This window comes from Cherax quadricarinatus, unplaced genomic scaffold, assembly GCF_038502225.1.
Source record: "Cherax quadricarinatus isolate ZL_2023a unplaced genomic scaffold, ASM3850222v1 Contig52, whole genome shotgun sequence".
Classification (NCBI taxonomy): Eukaryota; Metazoa; Arthropoda; class Malacostraca; order Decapoda; family Parastacidae; genus Cherax; species Cherax quadricarinatus.
Window position 1 is genome coordinate 428081 of NW_027195078.1, and position 16330 is coordinate 444410.

The window sequence follows — 16330 nt, forward strand, 5'->3', positions numbered from 1 at the left end:
CTGCAGCTGTGATGGATTACAACCTCAATATGCGCTTAGTGGACAAATGTGACATGCAGATTGGGTTTGCTGACTGTGTTCGCAAGAGTTATAAGTGGTACATAAAACTGTTTTTCCATCTTCTTGACATTTCCATGCTGAATGCTTATAATATGTATAAGTTGAAGACCAAGAACAAACCCAAATATGGTGAATTTTGTTTGTCAGTCATCAGACAAATAATATTCAAGTACCAAGAAACAACACCTGCAATAGACCAGCGCCCACGAAATTATCAACACATGTCCTCTCGTCTGAGGCCTGGTGATCACTACCCCATACCACTGCCTGCTACTACTGCCAAGAAAAATGCTCAGAAGAGGTGTTTTGTCTGTGGACATACCACAAAACGCCAACAAAAATGCAGAGACACTCGTTTTATGTGTGAGGAGTGTAAGACACCATTGTGCTTATACCCATGTTTCAAAGAATTCCACAAGCTGCAGCACTTCTAATAAAGTGTCCAGTGATTGTACATATGTATATATATTATAAAGCAATCGTAATAAACATTTGTTTACATTGTTTGTTTGTGTAAACAAGTTTTAGCAACATTATAATGATACGAGTGTTTTTGCTATAATTGTGTTACATTCAACGAGTGTATATTTGAACATTGCACAATAATTTGGTCTCACAGGCCACAAAAGTTATGTGAAAAAATAAAATAGTGAAAAAAACAAGAAACCATCGAATACAAGTAAATAAAAGTTTACCGGGTGAGCGGCAGTCGCCGCTGTTGCCGCCAGCAGATCAATTTCAGCAAACTTCAGGACTCTATATCTCGGTAAGTACTGATGGGAAAAATTTTTTTTTGGGACTAAAACAATCAGAAAAATAATCTTAACATTTTGATAAGAAAAAATAATTTTTTTTTTTTTTGAATATTTTGCGACACCAGAAGCAACTTCAGGATTTGGCCCTTCGACAGTCAAAGGGTTAATATATTTATAGATGGGGTTGTAAAAGAAGTAAATGCTAGGGTGTTTGGGAGAGGGGTGGGATTAAATTATGGGGAATCAAATTCAAAATGGGAATTGACACAGTTACATTTTGCTGATGATACTGTGCTTGTGGGAGATTCTAAAGAAAAATTGCAAAGGTTAGTGGATGAGTTTGAGAATGTGTGTAAAGGTAGAAAGTTGAAAGTGAACATAGAAAAGAGTAAGGTGATGAGGGTATCAAATGATTTAGATAAAGAAAAATTGGATTTCAAATTTGGGAGGAGGAGTATGGAAGAAGTGAATGTTTTCAGATACTTGGGAGTTGACGTGTCGGCGGATGGATTTATGAAGGATGAGGTTAATCATAGAATTGATGAGGGAAAAGAGGTGAGTGTTGCTTTTGAGGTATTTGTGGAGTCAAAAAACGTTATCTATGGAGGCAAAGAAGGGAATGTATGAAAGTATAGTAGTACCAACACTCTTATATGGATGTGAAGCTTGGGTGGTAAATGCAGCAGCGAGGAGACGGTTGGAGGCAGTGGAGATGTCCTGTCTAAGGGCAGTGTGTGGTGTAAATATTATGCAGAAAATTCGGAGTGTGGAAATTAGGAGAAGGTGTGGAGTTAATAAAAGCATTAGTCAGAGGGCAGAAGAGGGGTTGTTGAGGTGGTTTGGTCACTTAGAATGGATCAAAGTAGAATGACATGGAAAGCATATAAATCTATAGGGGAAGGAAGGAGGGGTAGGGGTCGTCCTCGAAAGGGTTGGAAAGAGGGGGTAAAGGAGGTTTTGTGGGTGAGGGGCTTGGACTTCCAGCAAGCGTGCATGAGCGTGTTAAATAGGAGTGAATTGAGACGAATGATACTTGGGACCTGACGATCTGTTGGAGTGTGAGCAGGGTAATATTTAGTGAAGGGATTCAGGGAAACCGGTTATTTTCATATAGTCGGACTTGAGTCCTGGAAATGGGATGTACAGTGCCTGCACTTTAAAGGAGGGGTTTTGGGATATTGGCAGTTTGGAGGGATATGTTTTGTATCTTTATACGTATATGCTTCTAAACTGTTGTATTCTGAGCACCTCTGCAAAAACAGTGATAATGTGTGAGTGTTGTGAAAGTGTTGAATGATGATGAAAGTATTTTCTTTTTGGGGATTTTCTTTCTTTTTTGGGTCACCCTGCCTCGGTGGGAGACGGCCGACTTGTTGAAAAAAAAAAAAAAATTGACTGGCTAAGTATACTCTGCTTATCTTCAAACATCTTGTTGTATTATTTAGATGAGAGTGAAAGTAAAACAGTACCAACAATGTGGATGAAGACATTAGTGTATACACTTAGGACATCTTTATTGTAGTATATGTTATGGTTCTGGAACTTTGGTCACGGTAAGTGATACACGAGAAAGAGGGAGCACAGTACAGTGGACCCCCGCATAACGATATTAATCCGTTCATGAGAGCTCATTGTTATGCGAAATTATCGTTATGCGAATGAATTTTCCCCATAAGAAATAATGGAAATCAAATTAATCCGTGCAAGACACCCAAAAGTATGAAAAAAAAATTTTACCACATGAAATATACATTTTCTTACACACAAAGAGAAGGATACATGCACAATAGTAGAGTAGTACATGCACAGTATATATTGTGCATGTACTACTCTACTAAATGAAGAATAAATGACACTTACCTTTATTGAATGACTGATGAGACACTGTGTCCTGGGAGTGCCTTTTCCTCCTGAGTACTGTAGGTCCTGTTTGGCATTTTCTTCCAGAACAGACCTTATCACACTGTGTATGTCATTATGATTCTTAAATCTCTCAAACCAACCTTTGCTGGCATTAAATTCACCAATATGATCACTAGTTCCAGGCATTTTTCCCTGTTCACCTGGGTGTTAGTCGACTGGTGTGGGTTGCATCCTGGGAGACAAGATTAAGGACCCCAATGGAAATAAGTTAGACAGTCTTCGATGACACTTTTTTGGGTTATCCTGGGTGGCTAACCCTCTGGGGTTAATTGTTTCTCGGTAATTGTTTCACATTAAGCCACACAACAGCACTCTCTCCACATCTTCGAGTAATACAGCTGATGGTGGTGCAGCAACAACAGCTGTGGTGCAGCTGACCTTGGTGCAGGAGCAGCTGGGTGCAGCAACAGCTGACCATGATGCAGCTGCAGCTGTGGTGCAGCAGCAGCTGTGGTGCAGCAACAGCTGACTGGTCCAATTTATCAGCTGACCGTGGTGCAGCAGCAGCTGACTGTGGTACGATAGTATTTATCACCCTTTTTACCACAGGGTTGGCACTAGAAGCTTTCTTTGGGCCCATGGTGGCATATTTAGCAGTTACAAGCACTATGAATAATGGAATAATACAAAATGTATCGAATGTATGCATGCAACCGGCCACCCTGGCTTGTAAACAATTCATCACAATGACGGCAAGGCAGGCGCTCAGGCTGTTTGGCATTTTCTTCCAGAACAGACCTTATCACACTGTGTATGTCATTATGATTCTTAAATCTCTCAAACCAACCTTTGCTGGCTTTAAATTCACCAATATGAGCACTAGTTCCAGGCGTTTTTCCCTGTTCACCTGGGTGTTAGTCGACTGGTGTGGGTTGCATCCTGGGAGACAAGATTAAGGACCCCAATGGAAATAAGTTAGACAGTCTTCGATGACACACTTTTTTGGGTTATCCTGGGTGGCTAACCCTCTGGGGTTAATTGTTTCTTGGTATTCTCAATAAGCCACACCAACAACGGTGCTACAGCAGCAGCAGCAGCAGCAGCTGACAGTGCTACAGCAGCAGCAGCTGACAGTGCTACAGCAGCAGCAGACGATGCTACAGCAGCAGCAGACGGTACTACAGCAGCAGCAGCAGCAGACGGTACTACAGCAGCAGCAGCTGACGGTGGTACAGCAGCAGCAGCTGACGGTGGTACAGCAGCAGCAGCAGCTGACAGTGCTACAGCAGCACCAGCAGCTGACAGTACTACAGCAGCAGCAGCAGCTGACAGTGCTACAGCAGCAGCAGACAATGCTACAGCAGCAGCAGATGGTACTACAACAGCAGCAGCAGCAGCTGACGGTGGTACAGCAGCAGCTGACAGTGCTACAGCAGCAGCAGCAGCAGCTGACAGTGCTACAACAGCAGCAGACGATGCTTCAGCAGCAGCAGACGATGCTACAGCAGCAGCAGACGGTACTACAGCAGCAGCAGCAGCTGACGTTACTACAGCAGCAGCAGCAGACGGTACTACAACAGCAGCAGCAGCAGCTGACGGTGGTACAGCAGCAGCAGCAGCTGACGGTGCTACAGCAGCAGCAGCAGCTGATGGTGCTACAGCAGCAGCAGCTGACGGTGCTACAGCAGCAGCAGCATCAGCAGTTAACCATGGTACCACAGTATTTCGATAATATTTCTCACCCTTTTTACCACAGGGTTGGCACTAGAAGCTTTCTTGGGACCCATGGTCACTTATTTTGCAGATAAAATCACCAAAAACACTGTAATAATACGAAATGTTACGATTGTATGCTTGGATGTTACCGCGGAGGCTGGCTTGTAAACAATGCCACCGGCGGAACATGTGAGGCTGGCTCAGGCCGCACATTAGACGAACAGCATTGAGCGGGTTTTTTAGCGGTATGCGAGGCAAAATCTTAGAGATAAAATGTATCGGTATGCGGATTTAACGTTATGTAAGGCCAACAGTATGCGGGGGTCCACTGTATATATGGTAGTGAAAACAGGTGAAGGCGTCAGGTCATGTAATGTGGTATTAAGTAAGGAGTATTATCATACATACAAGAGTAGTTGAGATGGTGTACTTCCCAGATCTTTGTTCTGTTGTGTTGCTAATATTGTAATAAAAGATATTTCAATACATTGATGCCTTTCTATGTTGGATTATCTGCAGATCAGCTATGTTTTGTTCCTGTTCATGAGATGTCCCTATTAGGATCTGTGCAAGACACAAGCATTATGGTTGTCTCGGTTACATGCATTTTTATGTTCTCAGACCTATGTAGAAAGATTCCTCCCTGTGCAAATCCCAGCTTCACCATTTGGGTTGTCAATGGGATCTTTCTTCATAGTAGCTATATGCATGTTGCTTCCTGAAAGGGTCTGTCCAGTGTTGTTGGTTATTTCTCCTGAAGGTAGAGTTAGGAATCTGGGCTTCTCACTGATGGTATTGTTGGTAGAGTTGAGAATTTTCATAGCTCTGCTTTTGCAATCTTGTATAAAGTACAGAGGAAAGTGTAAGCATGTGAAGGTATGAATGATGTACTGGAATTCTTCTTCTAAGAATTCTGAACTGGGGATAGGGATATCATACTTGGTGCAAATGTCATGGTTGAAGTTTTCTGTACACTTTGAAAGAGCATCTTTGTTCAGTGACCTACATAGAAGAACTTCAAGAATGATGTTCTTCTGTGTCAACAACCGTGTCATCTTTTTTACAGATTATCAGAAGCTGAGTATAAACAACTTGTTGGTAATTTGGAAGAAGTCACTTTAACACATTCTCATCTAGTATCATCATTGGAGGAACAAAGTGAGCGTCCTTCTCGTGACCAGAGGATAGGTGGAGCGTTTCTCACCATGGCTCCACAGCTACAGAATGCACACAAAGTATACTGCTCCAACCACCCTCGAGCAGTGTGTATGTTGGAAAAATATAAGTAAGTCGTGTAGGGTTTCCTTTATAGTCTTAAAAGATTGATTGAGTTTGCAGTTTTTTTAAAACATAGCAAAGTTAATTTAGGGAGATACAAACCAAATTCTTTCATGCTGGAGTCTGGTACTTAGGTGGAAGTGAAAGTTTTGATTTTCATAAGTAATTCATAATAAGTCTCGAGTCAAATAAAAATTAAACTATTAGCACCAGAAGAACTAGTAAAATGTTAGTTGATTTGTTGCAGATTACAAGACAAAATTTTTTTCTTGTGTTACTTTCAAAATAAAATTTAAGATGTTTGAGTGAAATCATATTACCACTCAAAAACCCTGAGAACATTTGAGATATATAATGAATATGTGTGAAAAAATTCAGGTAATGCAGCAAATTGTTATGACATTGATAACTTTTAGGGATGAACTGAATAGCTTCATGGAGTGCCAAGGTGCTACCAGGCCAGGGATCATGCTTCTCACCACAGCTCTTAGTAAACCATTTCGACGGCTCGACAAATATGCTGGGATGCTGCAGGAGTATGAACGACACCTTGAAGAAGGTCATCCTGACCGTGGTGACACACAGCGCTCATCCCATGTTTATAAAGAGTTGGCTGTGAGTGATAAAAAGTGCTCTTGTTGGTGCTTATACTTTGTCAACTGTGTTTATAATATTTTGATTTTATTATAATTGAAACTTGCTTTAAATTTTAAACTAAAAGTAATTAGCTCAGTTATGGGTGCAGCAATTCAGTGTCTTAGTAAGCCTAGAAAATATTGCTGTTTATTATTTATTTTATATAACCGGACTTGAGTCTTGGAAATGGGAAGTACAATGCCTGCACTCTAAAGGAGGGGTTTGAGATATTGGCAGTTTAGAGGGATATATTGTGTAATTTTATACATATATACAGTGGTCCCTCGCTTTTCGTAGTTCTCGGCAATCGTAAATTTCGCCAATCATAGGGATATTTTCGTATAAACATGGACTCGCTTTTCATAGGTTGACTCGCGAATAGTAGTTCGTCCGGGACACGTATGCACGGTGTGAGCTGGGGCGGCCTCCCTACCCAGCCAGTCTGGCATTATTTACCAGTGAGTGAAGGTCCCCTCAAGTGCTCCTACGAAATATTTCATAATATTCCACTCATTTTAGTGCTTGCAAGTACTAAATAAGCTACCATGGCTCCAAAGAAAGCTCCTAGTGCCAAGCCTATGGTAAAGAAGGTGAGAAATATGTACAGTGACAAAGTCTTGGGCCATTTTAGGGAAGTGTAAAGAGATGCTAGAAACAGAGCTTTCTCCACAGTTACTTTGCAAGACAGGACTAGAGTGACTCTCAAGGTGGTCCAAGTGGCATTAAGAAACAGAGAAGAGAAGCAACCCCAGAGAAGCAGTTGGTACCTGAAGTGTTGCTGGAAGGGGATTTCCCTTCCAAACTGTAAACAATCCAATCTCTCCTCCTCCTCCAGTCTCCCATACACTAAGAAGAATCTCCAATAAAGGTAAGTGTTAAGCTGTTAATGTTTCATTCATCATTTCCCATTGTATTGTTTGTGTACTACATGTATATTTCATGTAAAAAAATTTTTTATTTTAATACTTCTGGGTGTCAGGAACGGATTAATTGTATTTACATTATTTCTTATGGGGAAAATTGATTCGCAAATCGTAAATTTCGTTTATAGTAACGGCTCCAGGAACGGATTAATTACGAAAAACGAGGGACCACTGTACTTCTAAACTGTTGTATTCTGGGCATCTCTGCAAAAACAGTGATTATGTGTGAGTGAGGTGAAAGTGTTGAATGATGATGAAAGTATTTTCTTTTTGGGGGTTTTCTTTCTTTTTGGGTCACCCTGCCTCAGTGGGAGATGGCCGACTTGTTGAAAAAAAAAAAATTTAGGTGGAGGTGTGGAGTTACTAAAAGTATTAATCCGAGGGCTGAAGGCAGGTTATTGAAGTGGTTTGGTCATTTAGAGAGGGTGGAGCAAAATAAAATGACTTGGAGGGTATATAAATCTGTAGTGGCAGGGAGGAGGGGTCATCCTAGGAAAGGATGGAGGGAGGGAGTAAAAGAGGTTTTGTGTGTAAGGGGCCTGGACATTCATCATGCATGTGTGAGCATATTAGATAGGAGTGAATGGAGGTGAATGGTTTTTGGGACCTGATGAGCTGTTGGAGTGTGAGCAGGGTAATATTTTGTGAAGGAATTCAGCGAAACTGGTTAGCCGGACTTGAGTCCTGGCAGTGGAATGTACAATGCCTGCACTTTAACCCCTTAACCCTTTGACTGTTTCCGACGTATAAATACGTCTTACAAGCCAATGTTTCTGACGTATTTATACGCATAAATTCTAGCAGCTTCAAATCAAGCAGGAGAAAGCTGGTAGGCCCACATGTGAGAGAATGGGTCTCCATGGTCAGTGTGCACCATATAAAAAAAATCGGGGAGCCAGTGGTGCATTGTGGGAATGCCATTTCAGTTGTCCATTTTCAGCATGTCTAGCGGTAAGAAATATGTGATTCCCCAGCAAATCTGGGACTCTTCTCTTCCCAAGTGATGCTCTAACACAGATGGAAGTGTCAGTGAAGATCAATTTCATGATTTGGTGGAGTTTGAGACCAAAAGCAATGGAGGAGGAGGAGGGGAGGAAGAGGAGGAGGGGAGGAAAAGGAGGAGGAGGAGGAGAAGAGGAGGAGGAGGAGGAAGAGGAGGAGAAGAGGAGGAGGAGGAGGAGGAGGAGGAGGAGGAGGAGGAGGAAGAAGAAGAAGATGTAATAATATTGTTCCTTTGAAACAAGAAAAAAAAAAGTCCACCCCATGACAGTGACAAGATAAGGGGAGATAACATCTGATAAGAGCTGACTTTGATGAGCGTAAACGAGGGTAGAGCTAAGGAAATATTACATGACCATCGCCCTCCCTTTGTTTTTGCTGGTACACAAACATTTCTGTCTGTCTATTTGTCTGTCTGTCAAGCTCCCTGTCTGTCCATATAGCTCTCTGTCTCAGAGAGAGCCACAAGACTGTGTCATCACTTTTACTCACATCTTCAAGCAGAGTATAGCACTTTGTCTGGATTTCTTGGGTTATCCTAGGTAATTTACACTATATATACTTGTATTTATGTGTACCTGTGAGACAGAGATAGGCAGACAGAAAGAGAGACAGATTGAAAGATATAGAATGAGGGAGAAAGATAATTAGATAGAATGGAGGAGGGGAAGCAGCATCCGACCCCATTGTTTTGACAGGCTGTAGGGTGAGTGACTAATGAGACAATATGTCACTTTGACAGCTGCCGACTTCTGACTCAAAACAATTATAAGCCACACACTCGCACACAAGACAAGGAGGAGGAGAAGGAGGAGGAGGAGAAGGAGGAGGAGGAGAAGGAGAAGGAGGAGGAGAAGGAGGAGGAGAAGGAGGAGGAGAAGGAGGAGGAGAAGGAGGAGGAGAAGGAGGAGGAGAAGGAGGAGGAGGAGGAGGAGGAGGAGGAGAAGGAGGAGGAGGAGAAGGAGGAGGAGGAGGAGAAGGAGGAGGAGGAGGAGGAGGAGAAGGAGGAGGAGGATGATTGTTTGTTTTTGTAAACAAGTTTTGTAAACAATATGTTGATAATTATGTTTGTGTGCTTATTGTGTTGTATACAACGAGTGTATATATGTACATTGCACCTTACTTTGGTCTCATAGGCCACATAAGTTATGTGAAAAAATAAAATAGTGAAAAAAACAAAAAGCCTTCAATTACAAGTAAACTAAAGTTTACCGGGTGAGCGGCAGTCGCTGCTGTTGCCATACGCGGCTCATTTTCTGCAAACTTCACGGCTCTATATCTCGGTAAGTACCGATGGCAAAATTTTTTTTTTTGGACTAAAACACTCAGAAAAATAATCTTAACATTTTCATAAGAAAAAATAATTTTTTTTTTTTTTTGAATATTTGGCGACATAGAATGACAGTTTCAGAGAGGGGCCTGAAACAGTCAAAGGGTTAACTGTCCAAACATAGATCTACTTTGTCACTGCTAACGCTTTGAATATTTTTTTTTTTAACCTTTTCATTGTCGCGGCTTCTGTTCACAAACTTGCTCTCAGTGTTGAAGAATTTAAAATAAAAATGATTTTATCTTATGAAATGAGAGAGAATCTTTTCCTGATAGCAATGAAACTGATATTAATGGAAAACTTAAGGAATTATGTTCTCATGAAGTTAACAGTCTCGGTGATATTTATGCATCGCCAATTTCACTCACTTTCAACACAATTTTGGGCCAATTCCAGTGTTCCAGTCGACTATATTCTAGCTGGATCAGCCAGGCTGTGGTTCGTATGTTGGATTGCATGCAGGCAGCAGTAACAGCCTCATTGATCAGGCCCTGATCCACCAGAAGGCCTGGTCATGGACCACGCCATGGGGGTGTTGATCCCAGAATACCCTCCAGGCAGGTAGCACTCCTTTTGTTCTGTTGATTGAGTACAAGAAACTGCCCATTTACCTATTTCAACTACCCAATAAAGTGATCAGAAATTGGTATTTTGGCCAGTTTCATACAAAATTCTAGGAAGGACGATTTCAAAATCGGGTCCAGAATAAACAATGCAAACATTCCTAGCACTAAAATAATATTTTTTCTGTTCATTACTCACGTCTCCAAGCCTCTCTTATATTATGCTTGCTTTCCATTTTTAATTTTTATTCACACAAAAAATAGAAGATTTACTGTTATGCAGACTACTGCATTATTGTAGAAATGGTATAAATAATATCAGCACATTTGTGAAAGCATATTAGACCCACCAGTTGACGTGTATTGGACACATGACATGATTTGTGAACTCTTGAACATCGTCAAAAATCGAACATTTCCACTACCTGGAGCTCACTTTCAAGGTACAGTGGAACCTCTACTTGCAAGTCTAATCCATTCCATGATCTTGCTCGCAACTGGATTTACTCTTTTGCAGAGTCAATTTTTCTCATTTAAATTAATTGAAATGCAATTAATCCGTTCCAATGGAATTCTGTACTTCAATAATTTTGCTAATATCAACTCTATGGCTTATTTATCTATCACAGTTAATCTAATATGACATAACAAACAATATAAATAACATAGAAACATAAGAACATAAGAAAGAAGGAACACTGCAACAGGCCTGCTGACCCATGCAGAGTAGGTCCATGCCCCCTACCCCGATTAACCCAATGACCTACCCACCCTGGATAAGCCCAATGACCTCCACTCAAGGATGGAGCACGGCACCAGACCCAGCAGCACAAGCTAATCAGGTCCAACTCACACCCACTCATGTATTTATCTAACCTATTTTTAAAACTACACAACGTTGTAGCCTGAATAACTGTACTCGGGAGTTGGTTCCACTCATCCACAACTCTATTACCAAACCATTGCTTTCCTATATCCTTCCTGAATCTGAATTTTTCCAACTTGAAACCATTGCTGTGAGTCCTGTCTTGGCTGGAAATTTTCAGCACGCTATTTACGTCCCCTTTAATTGTTCCTGTTTTCCACTTTTACATCTCGATCATATCTCCCCTAATTCTACGCCTTTCGAGAGAGTGCAGATTCAGGGCCGTCAGTCTATCCTCATAGGGAAGATTTCTGTTACATGGGATCATCTTTGTCATCCTCCTCTGTACGTTTTCCAGAGCATTTATATCCATTCTGTAATACGGTGACCAGAACTGAGCAGCATAGTCTAAATGAGGCCTAACCAAGGATATACAGTGGACCCCCGCATACCGATTTTAATCCGTGCAAGAGGGCTCATTGGTATGCGAAATAATCGGTATGCGAATGAATTTTTCCCATAAGAAATAATGGAAATCAAATTAATCCGTGCAAGACACCCAAAAGTATGAAAAAAAAATTTTTACCACGTGAAATATACATTTTCCTACACACAAAGAGAAGGATACATGCACAATAGTAGAGTAGTACATGCACAGTATATATTGTGCATGTACTAGTCTACTAAATGAAAAATAAATGACACTTACCTTTATTGAAGATGCAGCAATGACTGATGAGACACTGTGTCCTGGGAGTGCCTTTTCCTCCTGAGTACTGTAGGTCCTGTTTGGTATTTTCTTCCAGAACATGCCTTATCACACTGTGTATGTCACTACGATTCTTAAATCTCTCAAACCAACCTTTGCTGGCTTTAAATTCACCATATGAGCACTAGTTCCAGGCATTTTCCCTGTTCACCTGGGTGTTAGTCGACTGGTGTGGGTTGCATCCTGGGAGACAAGATTAAGGACCCCAATGGAAATAAGTTAGACAGTCTTCGATGACACTGACTTTTTTGGGTTATCCTGGGTGGCAAATCCTCTGGGGTTAATTGTTTCTTGGTATATTCTCAATAAGCCACACCAACAACAGTGCTACAGCAGCAGCAGACGATGCTACAGCAGCAGCAGACGATGCTACAGCAGCAGCAGCAGCAGACGATGCTACAGCAGCAGCAGCAGCAGACGATGCTACAGCAGCAGCAGACGATGCTACAGCAGCAGCAGACGATGCTACAGCAGCAGCAGACGATGCTACAGCAGCAGCAGCAGCTGACAGTGCTACAACAGCAGCAGACGATGCTACAGCAGCAGCAGACGATGCTACAGCAGCAGCAGACGATGCTACAGCAGCAGCAGACGATGCTACAGCAGCAGCAGCAGTTGACAGTGCAGCAGCAGCAGCTGTACCACCAATAGTAGCGATGGTTGATTGGGGTTTATTATACAACCTGGCCAGCTCGGAGACACGCACTCCACTTTCATACTTATCAATGATCTTTTTCTTCATCTCTATAGTAATTCTCACCCTTATTGCTGTAGGGTTGGCACTAGAAGCTTTCTTGGGGCCCATGGTCACTTATTTTCCAGATAAAATCACCAAAAACACTGTAATAATACGAAATGTTATGATTGTATGCTTGGATGCTACCGCGGAGGCTGGCTGGTAAACAATGCCACCGGCGGAACATGTGAGGCTGGCTAAGGCGCACATTGGACGAGTCTCGGACGAACAGCGGTGAGCGGGTTTTTAAGCGGTATGCGAGGCAAAATTTTAGCGATAAAATGTATCGGTATGCGGATTAAACGTTATGTGATGCCAACGGTATGCGGGGGTCCACTGTATAGAGTTGAAGAACAACCTGAGGACTTCTATTGTTTATACTTCTAGATATGAAGCCAAGAATTCTGTTAGCTTTATTGTGAACACTAATGCGCCGTTGTCTTGGTTTTAGATTACTGCTAACCAGAACTCCTAAATCCTTTTTGCAATCAGTAGTATTAAGACCTACATTATTTAGTTTATATGTGACATGGTTATTTAGCTGTCCAAAATTTAGAACTTTGCATTTGTCAATATTAAACTGCATCTGCCACTTCTCCGACCATTGCATCAGTCTATTCAAATCATCCTGCGGTGCTCTAGTGTCCTCATTAGAATGAATTGGACATCCTATTTTGGTGTCATCAGCAAATTTGCTTATGTCGCTATTTATTCCCTCATCTATGTTGTTTATGTAAATTGTGAACAACGACGGACCCAACACTGACCCCTGAGGAACACCGCTTGTGACGTGCCCCCATTCTGATTTCTCCCCATTTATGCAAACTCTCTGCTGTCTATTTGTCACCATGCCTCTACCCAGGAAAAATTTCTCCTCCTATTCCGTGTGCCTCAAGTTTCCTCAATAGCCTCTGGTGTGGAACTCTATCGAAAGCCTTACTGAAATCTATATACACAATATCATATTCATTACCATGATCTACCTCCTCAAACACCTTAGTGAAAAAAGTTAGTAAATTCGTAAGACAAGAACGCCCCTTTGTATAACCATGTTGAGATTTGTTAATCAATCTGTGCCTGTCAAAATGGCTACGAATTGCTTCGGCAATTATTGTTTCCATAAATTTTCCCACTATGGAGGTAAGGCTTATTGGTCTATAGTTCGAAGCCAAGAACCTGTCACCTGCCTTGTAAATAGGTATTACATTTGCCATTTTCCATTTATCAGGCACTATGCCAGTTTGTAGTGATATGTTAAAAAGATTATCCAAAGGTATGCTAAGTTCCTCTTTACATTCCTCTAAAACCCTTGCAAACAGTTCATCAGGGCCTGGGGATTTGTTAGGTTTTAGTTTCTCTATTTGTCTGAGGACCATGTCACTAGTTGCCACAATCGTATATAGTTTATTATCCTGTTCTACTTAAATCTATTATTACAGGAATATCGCCAGTATTTTCTTGGATAAAAACTGAGAGGAAGTAGGTACTGACAATTTCACACGTATCCTTATCACTGTCAGTGATCTGACCAGAGTTACTCTTAAGTGGGCCAATCTTGATATATTGTCTAGAATGAATAAAATATGTCATTACAGTATATATGTGGCAGCGGCGGCAGCCGACGAGAGTTTGTCTGGAGACGGGACAAAATGCTCCCTGAATATTTTGCTATCATCAACTCTACAGCTTATTTATCTATCACAGTTCATCTAATATGAAATAATAAACAATATAAATAACATAGAAACCTGGTATATACTCCAGAATTTATAAAATATGTCATTATGTAACAGGTGGTGGTGGCCACAACCGCCCCCTCTTTGTTGTGGTAAACACTGCTATCTAGTGATGGCATTTTGAAGTTGTCTATTATTTTAATTATTATGTAGTACATTATTATTATATATGTATTATTGTTATATATATTATATTATCATAATTACTAAAATTACTAATAATTACTAAAAAGAATAAGAAAATTATCAAAGTGGGAAGCCTGAATGTGCGTGGATGTTGTGCGAATGATAAGGAAGAGATGATTGTGGATGTTATGAATGAGAAGAAGCTGGATGTCCTGGCTTTAAGTGAAACAAAGCTGAAGGGGGTGGGTGAGTTTCAGTGGAGAGGAATAAATGGGATTAGGTCAGGGGTTTCAAATAGAGTTAAAGCTGAAGAAAGAGTAGCAATAATGTTGAAGGATAAGCTATGGCAGGAAAAGAGGGACTATAACTGTATTAATTCAAGGATTATGTGGAGTAAAATAAAGGTTGGATGTGAGAAGTGAGTTACAATAAGCGTATATGCACCTGGGGAAGAGAGAGTGTAGAGGAGAGAGAGAGATTTTGGGAAATGTTGAGTGAATGCATGGGGAGTTTTGAACCAAGTGTGAGAGTACTTGTGGTTGGGGATTTCAGTGCTAAAGTGGTTAAAAATGTTGTGGAAGGAGTAGTAGGTAAATTTGGGGTGCCAGGGGTAAATGAAAATGGGGAGCCTTTAATTGAGCTATATGTAGAAAGAGGTTTGGTAATAAGTAATACATATTTTATGGAAATGAGGATAAATAAATAAACAAGGTATGATGTAGCACATAATGAAAGTAGTTTGTTAGATTATGTATTGGTGGATAAAAGGTTGATGGGTAGGCGCCAGGATGTACACATTTATAGAGGGGCAACTGATATATTGGATCATTATCTAGTTGTAGCTACAGTTAGAGTAAGAGGTAGATAGGACAAGAGGAAAATGACAACAACAAGTAAGAGGGAGGTGAAAGTGTATAAACTAAGGGAGGAGGAAGTTCGGGTGAGATATAAGCAGCTATTGGCAGAAAGGTGGGGTGGTGCAAGCACTAGTAGTGGGGAGGTTGAAGAGGGTTGGAATAGTTTTAAAAATGCAGTATTAGAATGTGGGGCAGAAGTTTGTGATTATAGGGGGTGGGTGCAGGAGGAAAGAGGAGTGATTGGCAGAATGATGAAGTAAAAGGTATGATAAAAGAGAAAAAGGTAGCTTATGAGAAGTTTTTACAAAGCAGAAGTGTTATAAGAAGAGTAGAGTATATGGAGAGTAAAAGAAAGGTGAAGAGAGTGGTGAGAAAGTGCAAAAGGAGAGCAGATGATAGAGTGGGAGAGGCACTGCCAAGAAATTTTAATGAAAATAAGAAAAAATTTTGGAGTTAAACAATTTAAGAAAGCCTAGAGAACGAATGGATTTGTCAGTTAAAAACCGAGTAGGGGAGTTAGTAGATGGGGAGATGGAGGTATTGGGTAGATGGCGGGAATATTTTGAGGAACTTTTAAATGTCGACGAAGAAAGGGAGGCGATAATTTCATGCACTGGCCAGGGAGGTATACCATCTTTTAGGAGTGAAGAAGAGCAGGATGTGAGTGTGGGGGAGGTGCGCGAGGCATTACGTAGAATGAAAAGAGGATAAAGCAGGTGGAACTGACGGGATCATGTCAGAAATGTTAAAAGCAAAGGGAAACAGTGTTGGAGTGTTTGGTACAGTGGACCCCCGGTTCGCGATGCTATCGGTATCCGATAAATCCGGTATCCAGTGCATTATATCGCAAAAAATTTGCCTCGGTTCCCATTACAAAATCCGGTATGCGATATGATTCGTACGAGACGTGTCCATGTGTGGCCTGAACTGCCCAGTGTGTGCCAGTGTTTACAAGCCAGCCAGTGTGCACGCATCTAAGGATACATTCGGTACATTGTTTCTGCAAAATAAGTCACCATGGGCCCCAAGAAAGCTTCTAGTGCCAACCCTGTGGTAAAAAGGGTGAGAATTAGTATGGAAATTAAGAAAGATTTTGAAGGGTTTGGGGCTAACCCTGG

At 41.2% G+C, this 16330-nt stretch overlaps 1 protein-coding gene across 2 annotated transcripts in view; it reads left to right on the forward strand.

The window, feature by feature from the left end:
• Positions 1-10125, forward strand: part of LOC138851170 (rho guanine nucleotide exchange factor 7-like) — a 426257-nt gene extending 416132 nt beyond the window's left edge. Inside the window, exons 5-7 of one of the 2 annotated variants that reach the window (XM_070079943.1) lie at positions 5461-5679; positions 6089-6287; positions 9957-10122. In XM_070079943.1, coding sequence (XP_069936044.1) covers positions 5461-5679; positions 6089-6287; positions 9957-10055 — 517 coding nt within the window. In that variant the 3' untranslated portion in view covers positions 10056-10122. Of the gene's footprint in view, positions 1-5460; positions 5680-6088; positions 6288-9956 lie in introns of both variants that reach the window. The other variant, XM_070079942.1, reaches the window with a different exon arrangement.
• The last annotated feature ends 6205 nt before the right edge of the window (positions 10126-16330 follow it).